Raw genomic sequence first — 20,281 nt, 5'->3', positions numbered from 1 at the left:
TTGACTAAGCTGAAAACCTGAAATGGACTGAAACCTTAAAAACCTCTCCTACTTGGCACAGTTTTCAAAGCTACACAAGCTTTGAAGTCGGGCAGCTCTAGGTTCAAATGGTCTTTGCCATTTAGACGTGTCAAACAAGAAATGCTCTTGAGGTTAGATTTATCAGTGAAGGTTTCATAGAGAAGTTATAACGGACTTGAGATGAGCCTCAAAGGATGAGTGGGTTAGGGCTTGGAATGGCTTCAAGAAGGCTAATGCAAGGAGTGTTAAGTGAAAACTGAAAAGCAAGGAAGAATGAGTACTTATGTATGAAGGAGAAAAGTTTAGGCAGCTGGATGAAGCCATATTAGAACAGATCTAAGTATGCGCTTGCACAGTGCTAAGTGCTTTTGGAGTACAGTATTATCCTCCTTCCAGATATAAGGCAACTGAGACTCAGGAGATCCCCATAGGTTGGAGATAATTATTTCATTGATCAGTAACTCTACATATAAAATTGAAAAGGGGGTGGTATAGAGTAATGAAAAAAATAATACCACATCCAACTGAATTAAAATAAATGTTAAACTTCCAGTCCTCCCACTAAACTATAAGGCCCATGGGCTCGGGGGTCAGGATCTTCATATCTAAGGTGAGGGAAACAAATCACATGAGCTCTAAGTCCTTTCCAGTATGGACTTTTAAAAATTCTATTTGTTTTATACATTTAAGACATAAGACAAGATGATTAAACCAACAAGCAGCTGAAAAAAAGAAAGAAAGAAAGAAAGAAAAAGAACACCATAAAATGTTCAATTTAAGGCACTCAACTTAACTGAGCCAATAATTTCACGTTTAGTAGTCAAAAAATTAAAAAATCAACCAAAAACTGTCCTCGCTGAGGTCTCTGGGAGTAAATCAGAGGTTTAGTTACATCTAAATCACTAAAATAATATTAAAAGATGAAAATGACAACAAAAACAGAGTCCCAAATTATAAGAACACTGAACACCTATGAAAACCACAGAGGAGGACAGGCAAGTAGTCTGAGTACTTCTCAGCCAGGCAGCCCACGGCCGAGTACTCATTTCCTGTAACCCCAGTAAAACTCAAACCTCAAGAACACAGTAACCAGCCCTGGAATTAAGACATGTGGTGGAAAAATTAAACAGAGATTTCGAATTGAACAGTAAGGCTGTCATTCAATAAAAAACAAAGCCCTTGAAGAAGTAAGTTAAAACATTCTTAGGAAACTAAGCTCACCAAGCAAAACACCACCGAACAGGAAAATTTGAGCTATACCTGAAAATTCCCTAGCACTGAAAATTCCCTTTAATGATTATGTTTTTGAGATTAAAATCAAAAGGATAAAAAGCAGAATAACAGAAAAAACTGGGCCTACTGCAATCTTAAAAATGGATGCTATTTCATTAGGAAGAAGAGAAAATTAGTACAGCTATATTATTAAATCAAAGTACAAAATCAGAAACAATTGCTTTAATACACTTCGAAGGGAGAGATAAAGTTAGAATATTATTGCAGAAAGAGAAAGACATTTGCTACTGCTGCTGTAAAGTTTTAAGTAATCAAACAGCAAGATAAAAAAGAGTCACAAAAAGGCAGGGGTGCAAGGGTGGGAACCACAGACTTAAAATGCAGCCAGTCTTTGGAGTTTTTAAAGATGTCTGATTATCTCAAACACACCAATGTGTATTTCGGGCCTAAATTCATCGAGGAATCCATGTACAAGCGCAGGATGAGCAGCTGTAGCTATAAGCAACACATGGTGGGTGGGGGGATTACGGAGTTTTAGCGGAAAACCTGCTAAATATTCACAGAAGTGTGACACAGCCACCATTAAAAAAGATGTTGGGGTGACCTTCGGCTAAATTAATAGAGTATAAAAACTAAGAGGGAGATGTTCCTATTGGATGACACTGGAATATTATACTATGAGACAAATTATATTAGAATTAACAACTGGAGTTAGGAAGGAAAACTGCTGACAGCAATATATTCCAGGTAAGAAGATTTAGAAAAGAAACTGACAGAAATATATTCCAAGTAAGAGGAACGGCAGTAAGGGTACAAGTCCAAATTTAAATTGTGGTTCCATTACTTATTAGCTGTGAAAAACCACTGGCAAGTGGCTGAACCTCTTTATTCTTTACTTTCTTTTCTGTGAATGGAGACAATAGTATCCACCTCGCATTATAAGGACACAGAGACGTTACTATTACTGATTCATGTGAGGATTACTTGAAGGATTGACAAGGATGTAACTTAAAAACTGAGGGCAGGGGGCTTCCCTGGTGCCGCAGTGGTTGAGAGTCCGCCTGCCGATGCAGGGGACACGGGTTCGTGCCCCGGTCTGGGAAGATCCCACATGCCGCAGAGCGGCTGGGCCCGTGAGTCATGGCCGCTGAGCCTGCGCGTCCGGAGCCTGTGCTCCCCAACGAGAGAGGCCACAACAGTGAGAGGCCTGCGTACCGCAAAAAAAACAAAACAAAAAAAACAAATGGAGGGCAGGGCATAAATGATGGGAATCTTTAAGTAGTAAAAGGTTTATGGAAAGAAGAGAGATTAGATCTCTGCTGGATGACAGCAAGGAGTAGGAAGATCGGCTGTCTAGAAAATAGGGTGCTAAAAATATATATAAAAAATGCGGGGCTTCCCTGGTGGCGCAGTGGTTAAGAATCCGCCTGCCAATGCAGGGGATAAGGGTTCGAGCCCTGGTCCGGGAAGATCCCACATGCCGCGGAGCAACTAAGTCCGTGCGCCACAACTGCTGAGCCTGCATTCTAGAGCCCGCGAGCCACAACTACTGAGCCTGCATGCTGCAACTACTGAAGCCTGCACGCCTAGAGCCCGTGCTCCGCAACATGAGAAGTCACCACAATGAGAAACCCCCACACCGCAACGAAGAGTAGCCCCCCCTCACCGCAACTAGAGAAAGCCCGCACGCAGCAACGAAGATCCAACGCAGCCAAAAATAAATAAATTAATTTAAAAAAATGCATTTGCTGACAATTTTTAAAATGAAGAATAAACCATAAAACACATAAAATGGTTACCTTTGGGGAAAGAAGAAAAGGGGGAAAGGACAGGGATGGAAGCTAGGTTTTCTATATGTACCATTTTGTAGATTTTACTTTGGAACCATACAGTTATTATTATTTTTTTTTTTTTGCGTTACGCGGGCCTCTCACTGTTGTGGCCTCTCCCGTTGCGGAGCACAGGCTCCAGACGCGCAGGCTCAGCGGCCATGGCTCACAGGCCCAACTGCTAAGCAGCATGTGGGATCCTCCGGGACCGGGGCACGAACCCGTGTCCCGTGCATTGGCAGGCGTACTCTCAACCACTGCGCCACCAGGGAAGCCCCAATACAATTAGTTTTTTAAATTACAAAACAAAAGAAAAAATTTTAAGCTATCCTTAAACATCAAAAAGAACAAGTTAATTTAAATATGAATCCAGTTAATGGCCTTACCAGAGAAATTATTCCAAGTGATTTAAAACACAATGATTTGACTGTAAAAATAACAGTAACAGCCAGTGTAGAAAATGTTTGCACACACATTTTTTTTCTTTTTCACTTAATCGTAACGTGCCTGGACAATAAATATTATCTCGATTTCACAGAGGAGGAAACTGTGGCTCAAAAAACTTAAATAATTTGATGAGGTTGCATCAATGATTGGCAACGTAGAAATCTAAACCCAGCTTTTCTGACAGCAAATCCTTTACTTTGCCAATCACACTACATCTCTCCATTTCAGCGTCTTTGCTTAACATTCTCACAGTCTTGAGTCCCCTCTGCCAACTGAAAGCCTCCTCGTCTACCAGGGCCCAGGTTGAAATGCCCTTACGTGGCAAAAACCATAGCAAGGGAATATAACGTAATCTGCTTTTCAATTAACTGAGAGTCAAAATGCAGGCTGGAAATGATTCCTTCTCTTTATAATTAATTTTCTCTGTGGAATTTTTATTATCATTGTCTTAGAAAAAGTATTGTTCAAGAAAGCTTTGGGGATGATCAAGCTAATTATTAGTGCTGCTTTTATTTCATATATACCGTATGGAAGGGCATAAACGTTTTTCAGGTCCTAAAACCTCAAGACCTCTAAGTGCTGTACATAACACTTGGTGATAAATTAACATGATACATTATAAGAACTTTTTTACCATAACCACACTTGTTTTTGGTGGGAATAAGTGAGTGTCCACAGGTATGAAAATCACTCTTGCTTCACAATGTGGAACTATATGATATATTAAGTTATTTCAAAAACAATCTTTTATAATCTGCTATATATATTCTTGAAAATTAAAGTTCATTACCCTAGTGAAACCATTCTACATCTTAAGAGTTAGGAACACATCCATCCCTGTTCAGGACTATCTCCTAAATTAAGATGTAATTTACAAATGGATGAAATATTTATTTCTCTACAGCTAAGTCTGAACATCAGTAAGTACCTGATTTGTATTTTTGACTGGCATATAGTCCTCATCTTCTTTTTCTTCAGAGCAGTGGCGGGTTTTCTTCTTGTGTTTTTTACTTGTGTGTGAGTAACCTGACTTTGAGTCTTCTGCCTGCTCATCTAGTATAAGATCATATTTTGCACTGCAGCAGCTAGTTAAGGACAAACATGAGAACTGACACTGGTAATATATCAAAACATAAAAATGTGGTAAACAAAGTAGGCCATGAGGTTAAAGGTAACTTTTTAAAGCAAGAAACATCTCAGAAGCATAGAGTATATTTCTAAAACAAAACTAATTCATATTTTACTTCATTACAGAGTCAGGAGAAATGGAAAGAACACCTGTCTTTAATAAACGGTTATAAATTGGTAAGTGGGCCAAAAATATAGAGAGTAAAAAAACAAAATGAAAAATATAAGTAGCATAAAAAATAAGGAAGCATATTTGTCAATAATGAAAAACTTAAACTTAGAAAATGAGGCACATTTTTAACTAGAAAAAATTAAGACATTATAACCCCCAATGCCAGAGAAGCTGTATAGATGAAAAATACACTCATGTGACTCTTCTTTTGAGCGTAAATTAGTTCAGTCCTATAGGAGAAAATTTAGCAATGCATATCAATAGTTATCATGTTTAAATTCAAATAAGAATTTATAAAATAACAGTAAGTTAAATGAACATAAGCACAGCTGTCCCTCATTATCCACAGGGGATTTGTTCCAGGATCCCGAGGATACCAAAAGCTGCAGATGCTCAAGTCCTTTATATAAATGGCATAGTGTTTGCATATAACCTACGCACATCCTCTTTTATACTTCAAATCATCTCATTACTTAAAAACCTAACACAATGTAAATGCTATGTAAACAGTTGTAAATACAACATAAATGCTAGTAAATAGCTGCCTGCACAGCAAATTGAAGTTTCACATTCTGGAACTTTCTGGAATACTTTTCCTGAATATTTTCCATCTAGAGTTGGAAATCCATGGATGCAGAACCTGCAGACACAGAGGGCTGACTGTATACATAACAGAATTTTTTTTTTAGGATTATTTTTAATACAGAAATTAAGAACAATAAACAGCCTAGTAATAAAGATATACTTAAATACATCAGGGTATTTCAACTGATATATTACTATAAAGGAAGTTATTAACAATGACAAATGAATGCTATTAAATAACCTGGAATGGTGTTTATAAAAAATTAAAAGTGGAAAAAGCTCGAAGCAAAAACTGTATATACCACACAGTGATTATAACTTTATAAAGCTTTATAAAAGATCAAGGCTTGAGAGGAACAAGGAGAAATAAAAAGTATCATTTGCCTAGGTGGTAGAATTATGAGTGAATCATTTTTAAATTTCACATAAATGTTATAAAAATTGTAATAATATGTTTTAATTCAGAAATAAGTGTTTAATATACTATAATGTCTTAGAATAAGAGAAAATGTAAGACTATTAGAACCTCTTCTAAAAAGAATCTTAAACTCTAAAAGAGATTCTGAGGAAGGCTGACAAGGACTAGAACAGTGGTTTTCAAAAGAAAGGCTAGGAGGAAGCCCAAAGCGCAGAGCTATTTCAGTGGCGTGTGGGACTAGAGTAACAGTAGACACACTTCCCTCAGGACTAGGGCTTCACCAGGCTACAGCTCTATGCTTCCTCAGCGATGTCTCTCATTCAGTAGGAAAACACTGCAACTTCTGGCTTTTCACAAGACGGCTAACGACAGCTGATCAGCCTGTACCATCCTATTATTACTCCATTATCTCCAACTTCTTTTCTCCTTTATACCATGTCGCCATGCTTCCATAGTACCTTCTGGATGGTCTCCTTCTCCAGATACAAATTCAACAGTCCTTGCCTATGATGTCACCTCAGTGTTTGCTCTACACATGCTGCTCTCTGTCCAAAGTGCTTCAGAGGGGGCTTCCCTGGTGGCGCAGTGGTTGAGAATCTGCCTGCCAATGCAGGGGACACAGGTTTGAGCCCTGGTCTGGGAAGATTCCACATGCTGCGGAGCAGCTAAGCCCGTGTGCCACAACTACTGAAGCCGGCGTGCCTAGAGCCCGTGCTCCACAACAAGAGAAGCCACCGCAATGAGAAGCCCGCGCACCGCAACAAAGAGTAGCCCCTGCTCGCCGCAACTAGAGAAAGCCTGCGCACAGCAACGAAGACCCAATGTAGGCAAAACTAACTAAATAAATAAATATTTAAAATAATAATAAACTATTCAAAAAAAGTGCTTCAGAGTGTTTCAAACTACTGATCATAATCCATCAATGTGGTGTAAAATCCAGTTAGTGGGTCACCAAAAGCCAGCATTTTAAAATAACACAGACTAGAAAATAGAGTACACGGCATCTAATGAAAATATTATTTTATAACACTGTTGTTTCAATTACGTGTGTGTGTGTGTGTGTGTGTGTGAGAATGATTATATACTTGGACTGTACTGAGTCAAGATGTAAACTGTATTTAATGGATCACAGATAAAGAAAATATTGATAGTATCCCACCTCAGCCCTCCTCTCCCCCCATATTCAAGCTGTAGCTTTAATGTCACTAAGAGTATTACTTGAGGATCCTCTGACCCCTTACCTCTATTATGAGTCCCATATCCCACAAATGCACTTCTCTGCAACACTCTAGACGTATTTAATTAATGGTGATTATTTAATGTCTGTTCTTAATGTCTTTAAGGTCCAGGGGCTACATTTCATTGCAAAACTTCACTGGGCATGTAACAGATGCCAAATAAGTATCAGCTGATTACTTGTAATACCACCAAGACACTTGTTGTATCTCTTCCTTCCTTGCTCATCCACTATCTTCTACTCACCACTACAATCAAGACTTCTAGAAGATGTTAAATCTCTCCCAAATCCTACTTTGTGATCTCCCTGTCCTCTTTTCCCCAATTACTTCCCTGAGGTCTAGTGCAGCCAAGTTAAACTTCTCTCTTCTACTTCTATTTTTGAATCTTCTTATTAATGGTTTAACAGCACCTTCTCTCTCATGACCTATAAAGTACATCCCATGTCTTTCTAATTGGCTTATCTGTACTTAGATTATCATCAGAATCCCCTTTCTTCACCATGGTAATAATGTATGTGAAAATATATACCTATGTGCTACATATGAAGACATATGTTCTGTCCCTCTATAACTGTACCTATAATTTGTAGATTACAAATGACTTGCTAAAATGAAACCTATCAACTACCAGGAATGTAAAGATCATCCTACTGGGTCAGATTCATGAATTCCTTTCTCTTGTTCAGTATGCTGTTTGTGAATAATGAATAGTGGTTTGCACCAGGACATGCCTATCTTCTCCATCAACTTCAAAAGGTTAAAAGCAGGGCTTCCCTGGTGGCGCAGTGGTTGAGAGTCCGCCTGCCGATACAGGGGACACGGGTTTGTGCCCCGGTCCAGGAAGATCCCACATGCCGCAGAGCGGCTGGGCCTGTAAGCCATGGCCGCTGAGCCTGCGTGTCCGGAGCCTGTGCTCCTCAACGGGAGAGGCCACAACAGTGAGAGGCCCGCGTACCACAAAAAAAAAAAAAAAAAAAAAAGGTTAAAAGCAGCACTGTTCAATACTAACCATGGGTAGTGGTTTAAATTTAAATTAATTAAAATTAAACAAGTTTTAAAATCCAGTTCCTCAGTCCATTTCACAAGCCTGATAACCACATGTGGTTAGCAGCCATACTGGACCGTGGAGTTACAGCACATTTCTATCACTGCAGGAAGTCCCGTTAGACAGCACTGGCCTAGAGACTGATTCTCAAACACACCGAGTTCCTTTCTTAACTCTCAGTAGTCTATCATCTTGAATTTAAAACACTTTAATACTAGGTATCCTTCCTTTTCAGCCTGAACACCCGCTATGCGGGGAAGATGCCTCCTCCTACTTCATACTCCACAGCTGACCTTCCTTTCATTTGTCCTACACATTTCCCTTCTTCCAGCTGCAGTTTCTAGTGGTTGGCCTCAATTTAATTTCAAAGATTTGGTGAATAAGTCTCAAGTGTATTCCATCCACACCTTTTACGATTCTAAGATTTCAATCATACCCCCTCTAATGTCCATGTTTTCAGACCAATCTTAGTTTACTGTTTGGTTTGTCTGTATGTGAAAGTCTCTTTTCATGCTCATTATGTCAGTATACTCCAGACTTTATCCAACTCTAACTCCTTACAATGCTTTGTGCATTAGACAGCCAATACAATAAAAAATATTTAACAGGTCAACCTGATATTCATCTTTCCTGATGAATACTTGGAAAAAAAATGTCTATATAGTATAGGCAAAGAGAATCCCTAAAACACCAACAGAAACTAGGAAACAAAGAAACGACTTACGAGAAAGAATCACAAAAGAAATAACCTTTGCCATGTATGGAGTGATAGATTTATAATGAGAATATCAATGAACAAACTAAAATGACATAATATAAGAAGTATGTTTCATTGCTTCTTATTTGTCTCAGCCTAAAACTTGAAAGAATCTGTAAACTAAAGGGTCAAGTCAATGGATTTCTTTTTAATCCTATAAAAGTCAACTCTTGTACACAATAGGAGCCCAATAAATATCTGTTGCTAGACTGACAATGTATTATGCAGGAAGAAGCAATCTAATAACACAAAACAACAACAGGATTTTGTTATCTACATATTCACCAACTCCAAAGAAGTTAAACATACAAGAAGGGTTAACACAAAGAGTTTAGCTTAGCTATAACAAAGAAATTTCTGACTATGAGAAATTTAAAACATTAAGATTATATATAGAAAATACAACTCTTACCTGCAGATCTTCTGAGAATAAGAGACAACCTTAACCTAGGTGTAGGGAGGTAAAAGAATTAAGCTCAAAACTTCTTTCAACCTTAACTTTCTCCATACAATAGAGAATATACTGAAAAAGCAAGGTATACAATGTAAAATGGTGAAAAGAGATAACAATAAACTAAGTGATTTCTTCACAAACCATCTGGATTCAGGAACTTGTCTTCTATAGCCTTTTCATAAGGTATCACACTCAACTCTCCAGATTGGATGGTCAATACGTATTGACCAACTGGTTCTTGTGAAGGATACTCCTGTTTGGGCTTTACTTTATCTTTCAGAACCAAATTACATGGTTTGTCCTGTTCCTTTTCATACTCCTTGAAATCACTCTTGGTGTACTTCCCACCTATTTATTTAAAAAAAGAAGAAACAACCTAGTAATAAAATCATCTGATTCATCAAGAACAATAATAATTTTGTAAGAGGTATAATATATAAGAACTATTTATAAGTGGCATATATATCACGGGATAGAAAAAGGCTGAGAAGAAAACAAAAGAATCATAGTAATTCATTCTCCACCACTATTTTAACTGAAATCAGTTATCCATTTTGCTAGGTAGCCAGATGCTGCCCCCTAATGACATACATGAATATTACAACACCAAACTTCCAAATCCTAAATTACGCAGTGAATACAATCACTGGAAAATAATTCAGGGTTCAAGTAGAGCCATTAAGTCTATGAGAACATTAGGCCCAAAGGAAATTGAGAGCTTGGGACCTGCGTCTGAGATCTGAGAGGCTTATAAGCATCAAAGACAAGATGAATCTATGTGGCAATTCCAGAAGCTTTATAAAGGAAAAGGGCCAGTAGGCAAAGTTTCATATAAATGTGAAACAGACAACTGTAAGAGTTAAAATACTGGTAACTGTAACAAACAGGCATCACTTCATCACTGAAAAATATGTGCCATGTGCCTGCCATTAGAAGTCTCACTATGGATGAAGCAGTTATGGTATATAGTAGAAGGAGCAACAGATCCAAGTGAGAAGTTCTGGATTCAAATATTGACTCCAGTGGGAGGTCCTAGGTAGGACACTTCAATTCTCTGCAAGTCATTCTCTTCATTTAGGAACTGAAAATATTATCAACATTTCACAATGCTGTTGGAATCATTAAACAAGGCTATATGGAAAAGTACTTAGCACTGTGAATGGTACACAAGATATGTTCAATTTTTTAAAATGTGAATCCATAATATACAGAATTATCTCAGTAACTTCCCTGGTGGCACAGTGGTTAAGAATCCACCTGCCGGGGCTTCCCTGGTGGCACAGTGGTTGAGAGTCTGCCTGCCGATGCAGGGGATGCGGGTTCGTGCCCCGGTCCGGGAAGATCCCACATGCCACGGAGTGGCTGGGCCCATAAGCCATGGCTGCTGAGCCTGCGCGTCCGGAGTCTGTGCTCCGCAACGGGAGAGGCCACAACCGTGAGAGGCCCGTGTACCGCAACAAACAAACAAACAAACAAACAAAAGAATCCACCTGCCGGGCTTCCCTGGTGGTGCAGTGGTTAAGAATCCACCTGCCAATGCAGGGGGCACGGGTTCAAGCCCTGTCTGGGAAGTTTCCACATGGTGCGGAGCAACTAAGCCCGTGCTCCTCAACTAGAGCCTGCGCTCTAGAGCCTGCGAGCCACAACTACTGTGCCCGCGTGCCACAGCTACTGAAGCCCGTGCGCCTAGAGCCCATGCTCAACATGAGAAGCCACTGCAATGAGAAGCCCACGCACCGCATCAAAGAGTAGCCCCCGCTCGCCACAACTAGAGAAAAGCCCGCACGCAACAAGACCCAATGCAGCCAAAAATAAATAAATAAAGTTATAAAAAATAAATAAATAAAAACACTGCATCAGCAATCAAAAACCCGTAGTATTTCAGTATACACAGATTCAACCTTAAGTTTGTTATGGTACCACTAGCAGAAATTTGACATATATATGCATATGTGGGATATGTCATTATGTGTAGGGATAGGACCTAGTACACAGAAGATCTTTTAATTTTGTACCATATGACAACTAAAACAAACAAACTTTATAAAAAAGAATTTTTTTTTTAATTTATTTGTTTTTGGCTACGTTGGGTCTTTGTTGACGTGCATGGGCTTTCTCTAGTTGTAGCGAGCGGGAGCTACTCTTTGTTGCAGTGCGCGGGCTTCTCAGCGCGGTGGTTTCTCTTGTTGCGGAGCACGGGCTCTAGGCACGCCGGCTTCAGTAGTTGTGGCACACGGGCTTAGCTGCTCCGCAGCATGTGGGATCTTCCCAGACCACGGCTCAAACCCATGTCCCCTGCACTGGCAGGTGGATTCTTAACCTCTGCGCCCCAGGGAAGCCCCAGAAAAAAGAATTTTTAAGAGTTTTGCATCTAGAAGAGCCAAATCACCAAATGATAATTACTTTGGAAACATGTTATGTCTGCAATGGGTAATTATAAGTAATTTATAATACAGTCAAGCAAAAAATATATTCATCATCAGTTTAAAATACACATATACATCAGATAGAGAAGGACAAATATCATATGATATCACTTATATGTGGAATCTAAAAAAATAGTACAAATGAACTTGTTTACAAAATAGAAATAGAGTTACAGATGCAGAAAACAATCTTATGGTTAACAGGGGGATGGGGGAGTGAGATAAATGGGGAGACTGGGTTTGACATATACACGCTACAATACATAAAATAGATAACTAGTAAGGACCTACTATATAGCACAGGGAACACTACTCAGTACTCTGTAATGACCTACATGGGAAAAGAATCTAAAAAAGAGTAGATATATGTATATGTATAACTGAAACACTTTGCTGTGCACCTGAAACTAACACAACATTGTAAATCAATTATACTTCAGTAAAAATTTAAAAATTTTTAAAAATACAAATATACACACTAACATACCCCCATCTTATATACTAGATAGCAGCTAGGGAAAATCAAATAGCAGGAGTTACATCACTGAACATTTCTAATTAACAGCACTGTCAAAAGAGGTGTACACACACACACACACACACACACACACACACGATGCAAAGCAGAACAGAAACAAAGGAAGATGAACCAACATACCTTTTCCTTTCCATTTAACCTTTGCAACAGACTGGCTAAAGTCCACATGTATTCTTCTGTCATCTATAAGTACATTGTCCATTTTGAAGAACGCTTTCTCACAATCTTCTTCCTGATAGTAATTATAAAAACTCAAGCATAAATCTTTATGGAAAAGATTTCTGCAGCTAGCACAAATACTGAAAATACAAAAAGTTTCTTGTTACTAAAACTAAAATTTGAATATTTACTATGCACCAAATGCTGTTAAATGCTTTGCATCTATTATCTCAATTAACTCTGATAACAACCCTATGAGGTACTACCTATTATTACCTCCATTTTGTCAAAGAGAAAACAGAGGTTTAGAGAGGTACAGAAGTTGCTAGAGGGCACACAGTTGGCAAGGGCGAGAGCCAGGATTTGAACCGAGGCAGTCTGATTGCAGTGCACATACATATACTTACCAACTGTGTTATACAAATCCATAATCCCTTTTACTCAAAACCCAAAAATATCCTGAAAACTGTTTTTATAAATTTGGTGTTAAAATCCATGTGACAGCAAAACCTAATGGAATGATAAACCTTAACTTATTCTACTTAGTATGAATATTCATTTGTTTTCACAGCGGAAGTATTTCTTTGATTACGGAATGCTGACCCAGAAGTGTGCCACATAATTCAGAGATATGTGTGTTGCGCACACGCACACACACACACACACACACACACAAACACGCAGCATTACATTTCTAAATTCTGAAAAAGTCTGAAATGGGAACAGCTATTCCCAAGGATTTTGGATAATGGATTGTGGGCCTATGATACCAAGGTCTATGTTACATAAGAATCCTTGTCAGTAACTTTGCAAGCCCTACATCCCCATTTCTGACATCTGAAGACTAGAAATGACACATTTCAATCCAGCACTGATCAATTTTCTCCTAGGTCCCTGGAAACTTATTTTTTGGTCTGTTCACAGCTCAACTAGAAACAATCCAAAGAGAAGCAGATAAAAGAACTAGTTATAATCATTTATTTACAATGTATGTCAAGAATTAAATGGAATATAAACTCCAAGGGACAAAACTTTATTCATCTTTGAATCTACATCATTTAGACCATCATCTGGCACATGGTAGGCAATCAGTACATGTTTGATAAATCTGACTGATGACCCCTAAGCAGGCATAATTCCATCACTGTGCCATTTCCCCAAAGAGAAAGTTCTCAGATACTTTTTTTCAGGAGGATAGTATTTGCAAATACTCAATTTACTTACACCTAAACAATAGTTAAGGAATCTCTTCAAAATTTAGATTAAACACAACATTGTAAATCAACTATACTTCAATTAAAAATTATAAAAAACACATATGGAAATGCATGCAAAGGACAAAAATATCCAAGAAAATCTTTAAGAAGAACAAAGTTGGAGGACTCACACTACCAGATATCAAGACATTATAAAGCTATAGTAATTCACACAATTTGAGAGTGGTGCAAGGACAGACAAATAGACCAGTGCAACAGTGCAGCATCCAGAAACAGACTTTACACATGTGGACACCTGATTCATAACAAAGTCAGTACTGACAAGCTATGCGAATGGGTCAACCTTTTTAACGAATTTTGCTGGGTCACCTGGCTATCTTATGCAAGAAAAATGTAATTTAACACGAAACACATAATATACAAAAATCAAATTTCAGATCTAAATGGGAAAGATAATTTCGCAACAAAGCTTCTAAAGATAGAATACAGAATATTTTCATGACTTCAGGTAGGCAAACATCTTTAAAAATAGGCAATAAGGAAGAAAAGCTGACAAACTGAACTAAAAATTAGAAATTTCTGCTTATCAAAAGATACCATTAAGAAAGGGAAAAAGGCAATCCACTGAGCAGCAGATACTTGCAACACATACAACCAAAAAAAGAGTTTGTACCCAGGAAGTACAAAGAATTCTTACAAATCAATAAAAAGGCACAAACACCCAATCCCAAAGTGGCCAAGTCTTGAACAGGTACTTCATTTTTATAAAGGACGTTTAAATGGCAATAAACATATGAAAAGGGGCTCAATCAGGAAAATGCAAAATAAAACCACAATAAGATACCACTACACATCCACCAGAGTGGGTAACATTTAAAAGACAGACCATACCTAGAGTTGGTAAAGCTACAGAATAATAGGGACTCCCATACATTGCTAGTGGAAGTGAAAATTAGGATAATCCCTTTGGAAAGCTGACTGGAATTATCTCCTGAAGCTACATTTACCCTATGACCCAGCAATTCCCTCTTGGATATATACCCAACAAAAATGCATACACTTGTACACTGAAAGACATGACAGAAATGGTTTAGAGCAGCACCATTCATAGTAGCCAAAACTGGGAAAGACCCAAACGTCCATCAACAGCAGACTGGAAATCTAAATAATGTTATATACACGCAATGAAATACCATATGGCAACAAAAATTTACATACACACAATAAAATACTATATGTCAGTGAAAATTTACATGCACACATAAAATACCGTATTTCCAATGAAAATTAACAAAAAAGTTAAAAGCTACATGCAGTAACGAACAAATCTCACAAATGTTAGTTTAGCACTGAGTAAAAGAAGCTAGACAGCAAAAACACACATTGTGTTTACACTGATATCAAGTTTAAAATTAGACAAAGTCTATAATATCAGAAGTAGCAGCAATGGGGAAGTTTGTGGAAGGGGACACAGGTGGGGCCTCTGGGATTCCGGTAATCTTTTTTCTGCTGGCGTTTTATTCCTTGACCTGGGTGGTGATTTACATGGGTGTATTAACTGTGATTAATTCATCAAGCTGTTCACTCATGAGCTGCACGTTTTCGGCATGTATTTCATTCCTCAGTTTTAAAAACATTTTGATCAGATTATCCAAAGCATAGAGAACTTGCATAACATGCAAAAAAGACTCAGCAATGGACACTTACAAAGAGGCTACCGCTCATGAGAATCATGAAGCAGAATAATATAGCTTAATCTAATTTTCAAGAAAAGAGAAAGGCTACAAAAGATTCACCTCAGGGACTCCCCCGGTGGCACAGTGGTTAAGAATATGCCTGCCAATGCAAGGGACACGGGTTTGATCCCTGGTCCAGGAAGATCCCACATGCCACGGAGCAACTAAGCCTGTGCGCCACAACTACTGAACCCGTGTGTCACAACTACTGAAGCCCACGTGCCTAAAGCCCGTGCTCCGCAACAAGAGAAGCCACTGCAATGAGAAGCCCGCACACCGCAATGAAGAGTAGCCCCCGCTCGCCGCAACTAGAGAAAGCCCACGCTCAGCAATGAAGACCCAACGCAGCCAAAAATAAATAAAAGATTCACCTCAAAAACTGAAATGTTTAATCATGATAAAGAATCCATAGATTCTAGGGCTTCCCTGGTGGCGCAGTGGTTGACAGTCCGCCTGCCGATGCAGGGGACACAGGTTCGTGCCCCGGTCCGGGAAGATCCCACATGCCGCGGAGCGGCTGGGTCCGTGAGCCATGGCCGCTGGGCCTGCGCGTCCGGAGCCTGTGCTCCACAACGGGAGAGGCCACAACAGTGAGAGGCCCGCGTACAGGAAAAAAAAAGAATCCATAGATTCTAGAACCACTCTATGCTCTACAGTTGACCTGAACTATGTATTCACGGCAAATGGGATACGTGCAGAAGATATTAGTCAATCTGCCATAAACAAAATGAAATTATGTTTGTAAGCAAATAAACAATATAATCTATGCTCAGTGATGGAATAACACTGTCAAGTCGACAAAAAGTATTCATGGCAAACTAAACGTAGAAATCTCCTTTCTACTGACACCAATGTACCTTGTAAATATTATTTCTGGTACACCTGACACAGTGTCTAGGTATAATGTGTTATGTGTCTGTCTTCCTCAACCCTCCATTATTCATCTTGTACCCCTAGGGCCTACTGCAGTGCCTGAAATATAAAAGGTGTTCAACAAGTACTTTGGAATAACTATAACTAAGAATGAGCTACTATTGGACATACTTCAGTCCAAAGCTGCAAAAAGAAATAACGTAGCCTAGCAAAATGGCTAAACACATTGGGAACAGCATCAGACATATCTAAGTTCAAATCCTAAGAGCAAATACAAGCTTTTTTTTGTTTTGTTTTGTTTTGTTTTTGCGGTACGTGGGCCTCTCACTGTTGTGGCCTCTCCCGTTGCGGAGCACAGGCTCCGGACGCGCAGGCTCAGAGGCCACGGCTCACGGGCCCAGCCGCTCCACGGCAGGATCTTGCCGGACCGGGGCACGAACCTGTGTCCCCTGCATCAGCAGGCGGACTCTCAACCACTGCGCCACCAGGGAAGCCCAAGCTTTTGTATTTATTTATCAGATGAAGAAAAGTGCAAAGAAGAAATAGAATTAATACAAATGTTCCTAGTCACTATATAAGTCACATTTAAATTTGATGGTTTTTTTAAAAAGAATTACACTAAATTTCTGAGTATTAACAACATTTTAAATCTGAACAATCTTATAAATATGGGTGGTAGTTAATATTTGTTACATAAAATGTTAATTGAGTTATTAACTATTTCTTTGAAAATAAAACAGCAGGACAGAAGGCTATGACATTCACTAGGTACATGATTTTAAACAAGTCACGCTACCACTGTGTGTCTCAGTTTACTTATTTGGAGAAGGAGGACAGTACCTATCTCAGAGTTGTGAGGATTAAATGCAGGTCAAATAGCATAATGCTTGCTTAAAGAAAATTACTTGAGTAACATAAGCTATCATTCCTATTATAGATCTAGAAAGTACCCATCTAACCTAATACTCAAGCTTTACTTATAAGGAAGATAATGCCTAGAAAGAAGAATTCTAAATAAACTGCCAAATATCATAGAACAGCTGGTCAGTGATAGAGCTGAAATTAATATCTAGATCATAACACCCAGATTGGTTCTCTTTCTATTACTCAATTATTATATCTACCTAAATAGCACTGAAAAATTATTTATAGAATGCAAAGAACTTTACCTAAAACTTTAAAATTTTAAAGATACATTCATGTAGGTTGAAACTGAACCTAAAGTAAAGATACATATATTAACATTGATAGATGTTAAATTTATCCCCTATTTGAATATAACAAAGTTATTTTTCTTGGGTGCCTAAAGAAAGGGCAAACTAATTTTCTAATCTTAGAGACTAGAAAAAGTTCTATACATTTTCACACTTTAATATCATAGAACAAAAAAAATACATATTTAATATATCTATATTATGACCTACTTTTTCAAATTCAATAAAAGCATAACACAGGGATTCTCCAGTCTTCCAATCCCGGATAACTTCACAACTGAAAAATAGTTTGGAAAAAGTGACTTTAAAGAAAAAGCATTCACTCTTACTCTTCAAAAGTAAAAAACAAAATAAGCCAAAGTTAAATTCACAGAACTATATTTCTCCAAATCTCTTCAATAATAACTATTTTTTTTAAAATAGTTCACCAGTCTAGAAACTAAATTATCTAGATTCTACTGTAAATGCCCTATCTAAGCCTACAATCCTACATTCCCAAAACACTGAAGGAAGAATAAGATAAAAATATTTAATTTTCCTTTGGCAAAGGGAAATTACTGCTAAAAATCCTTTTAAATCGTAATTTATTTGTAGTCCAAATACAGATGAACTACAGATTATCTAATGTAGAATAATGCACACACATTCATACATATACATATGTTTAGTAAACTTACGATTTGGGGGTTTTGAATTTTAATATAAACCAAGCTCAAATGTAATCGCATAAGTCTAGCTATTATACAGAACTAATCCACCTTAACCAAATGAAAGGGCCAATAAGATGGAATTTAAAGCAACTGGCTTAATCCTTTTTCCTCATGTATCTCAAGCCTCATTTTAAACACATGAAATGAAACAGGGATATAAAACATTGTGAGAGAAAGGAAAAGTAATCACATTATAGCATATGGTTCAGCTGCTACAATATTTAAGTATACATTAAAATGTAAATATTGAACAAAGATCTAACCAAAATTATGATACAACCAAAGTTGTAGGCAGGGAGAATGAAGAGGGCAGGAAAGAAATAGACGTGAATCCTCATCTTCCTTAGCAAGGAGTTAGAACATAATGTCTCCAATTTAAAAATAAGAAGTAGCAGTATAGGAAATATTTTTATAAAGATGATATATTATAAGTGAGTAGAGGAATAAAGTCAGGTAGTCTTTTATAGAAAGATTTTTCTTTCAATAGGAAGAATAAAGAATGGCTTCATAGAAGAAAAAACATGAAATTAAAGGAAATTCTAAACTTAAAATAATATTTTTTAATCAATTACAAAATATTCCCCTTTCTCACAGAAACACTAGTTTCATAAACTTTTGCATTAATAATACAAGGAAAATTAACCAAAAGAAAAATTTTAGAAAACTTAGATTCAAATTAATTTTGACATAGGTTGCTGGTAATTCTAGGGAGAATTTAAATGAGATAGATATTTAAAATATTAAAAAAGAATACTACAGAACTAGACTTAAACTGTTCCATTCACTTCCTGTTTTAGAGTTGAAAATGTCTGTGCTGGGAGTGAGAGAATCATTCAATGTATAATGCATACACACACATTACAATATATATACACACATATATCTACGCATACACATTTACATACATGTTTTTCTTCCCTACTGTCCAACAGACTCATCTGTAAAACTCACCAGTATAAAATTCACTTTGAGTTCACAGACTCATCAAAAATGTTATTAGAAAACTACTAACTAATACCTAGTTTTTCTAAATCTTTCACTAATTCTAGATACTACCTTCTTATTGGCCCAAATCTTGAGAATATTATCTCCAGATCTTCATCTGTGGTCACTGGATTCAATTTACACACAAAGAGTACATTTTCTGGAGGTTTAATATCTGCATCAGGTAGGTCTCCCACCTAAATGACAAATAAACAAGAATATAAATCAACTCCTTTATTTAATTCGCATTCTAAATATCCCATATTTAGCCCACAATGCTGATTCCCTGAAATATCTAAATTTACATTATAAACTACAGGCTCAGGAAAAGAAATCTTAATAGATTTCAAAATTCAAAACTCCATGCTTCCTGGCAGTAACAATATTAATAGCCAAAATATCTACCAGACCCCTACTTTGTGTGAAGACCATGTTTGGCACTTCATATACATTACTGCCAATTCTTAAAACAACCATGCAATTTCCATTTTACTTTTCCATGAGTAAAAATTCAAAAAGGTTAAATAACTAACTTGCCCAGGGTCACACAGTTGTAAGCAACAGAGTTGGGATTTGACCCCAGGTCTACCTGGCTTCAAAGTCCCAATTTTATCTCCACTTTTTCTTTCTTCAAGTATTTAATATATTTTTGAAAGAACTTATGTAAAGTATATCTAAGTTATGAAGCATGAAAATAAAAACACCCATGATGCCACCAACTAGCTTGAGAACTAAAATGTCCCCTGATCCCATTATCCCTCTGCCTCTCTCACCACGAATGAGATTTTTGGTTTTCCTTTCTGGCCATTCCCTTACAGATCTTTATAGAGTTCTGACACATAAGTATATACCCCTAAGTAACATATTGTTTAGTTTTACTTGTTTTTAAACTTTTGAAAAATACTGTCATGCTGAATCTAGCCTTCGGCAATAAGTAATGCCCAATTCTTCTCCACATTATCGCTCAGTGTGGAACACCAATAATTCCTGGAGAGTGTTTCTAGCTTTTTAATCTCACCCTCACTATCATCTTCTACTTCAGTCAAACCAAAGTCAACTTCATGGTCAACTACTGTGCTGAGCCGAGCCTACCACTT

The 20,281-nt window shown here is 37.6% G+C and overlaps 1 protein-coding gene across 1 annotated transcript in view; it reads right to left on the bottom strand.

The window, feature by feature from the left end:
* The window catches only part of PPIL4 (peptidylprolyl isomerase like 4), a 34,367-nt gene that overhangs the window by 2,459 nt on the left and 11,627 nt on the right, over positions 1-20,281 (bottom strand). The window contains exons 8-12 of the mRNA XM_060167653.1: positions 19,257-19,381; positions 17,701-17,767; positions 12,412-12,523; positions 9,579-9,675; positions 4,459-4,606 (exon numbers count right to left, since the gene is read on the bottom strand). Coding sequence (XP_060023636.1) covers positions 4,459-4,606; positions 9,579-9,675; positions 12,412-12,523; positions 17,701-17,767; positions 19,257-19,381 — 549 coding nt within the window. The remainder of the gene's footprint in view (positions 1-4,458; positions 4,607-9,578; positions 9,676-12,411; positions 12,524-17,700; positions 17,768-19,256; positions 19,382-20,281) is intronic.

This window comes from Lagenorhynchus albirostris, chromosome 12 (assembly GCF_949774975.1).
Source record: "Lagenorhynchus albirostris chromosome 12, mLagAlb1.1, whole genome shotgun sequence".
In the NCBI taxonomy this organism is placed as follows: Eukaryota; Metazoa; Chordata; class Mammalia; order Artiodactyla; family Delphinidae; genus Lagenorhynchus; species Lagenorhynchus albirostris.
The sequence above is the reverse complement of the archived record's forward strand: the minus strand, read 5'-3'. Positions and strand labels throughout refer to the sequence as shown.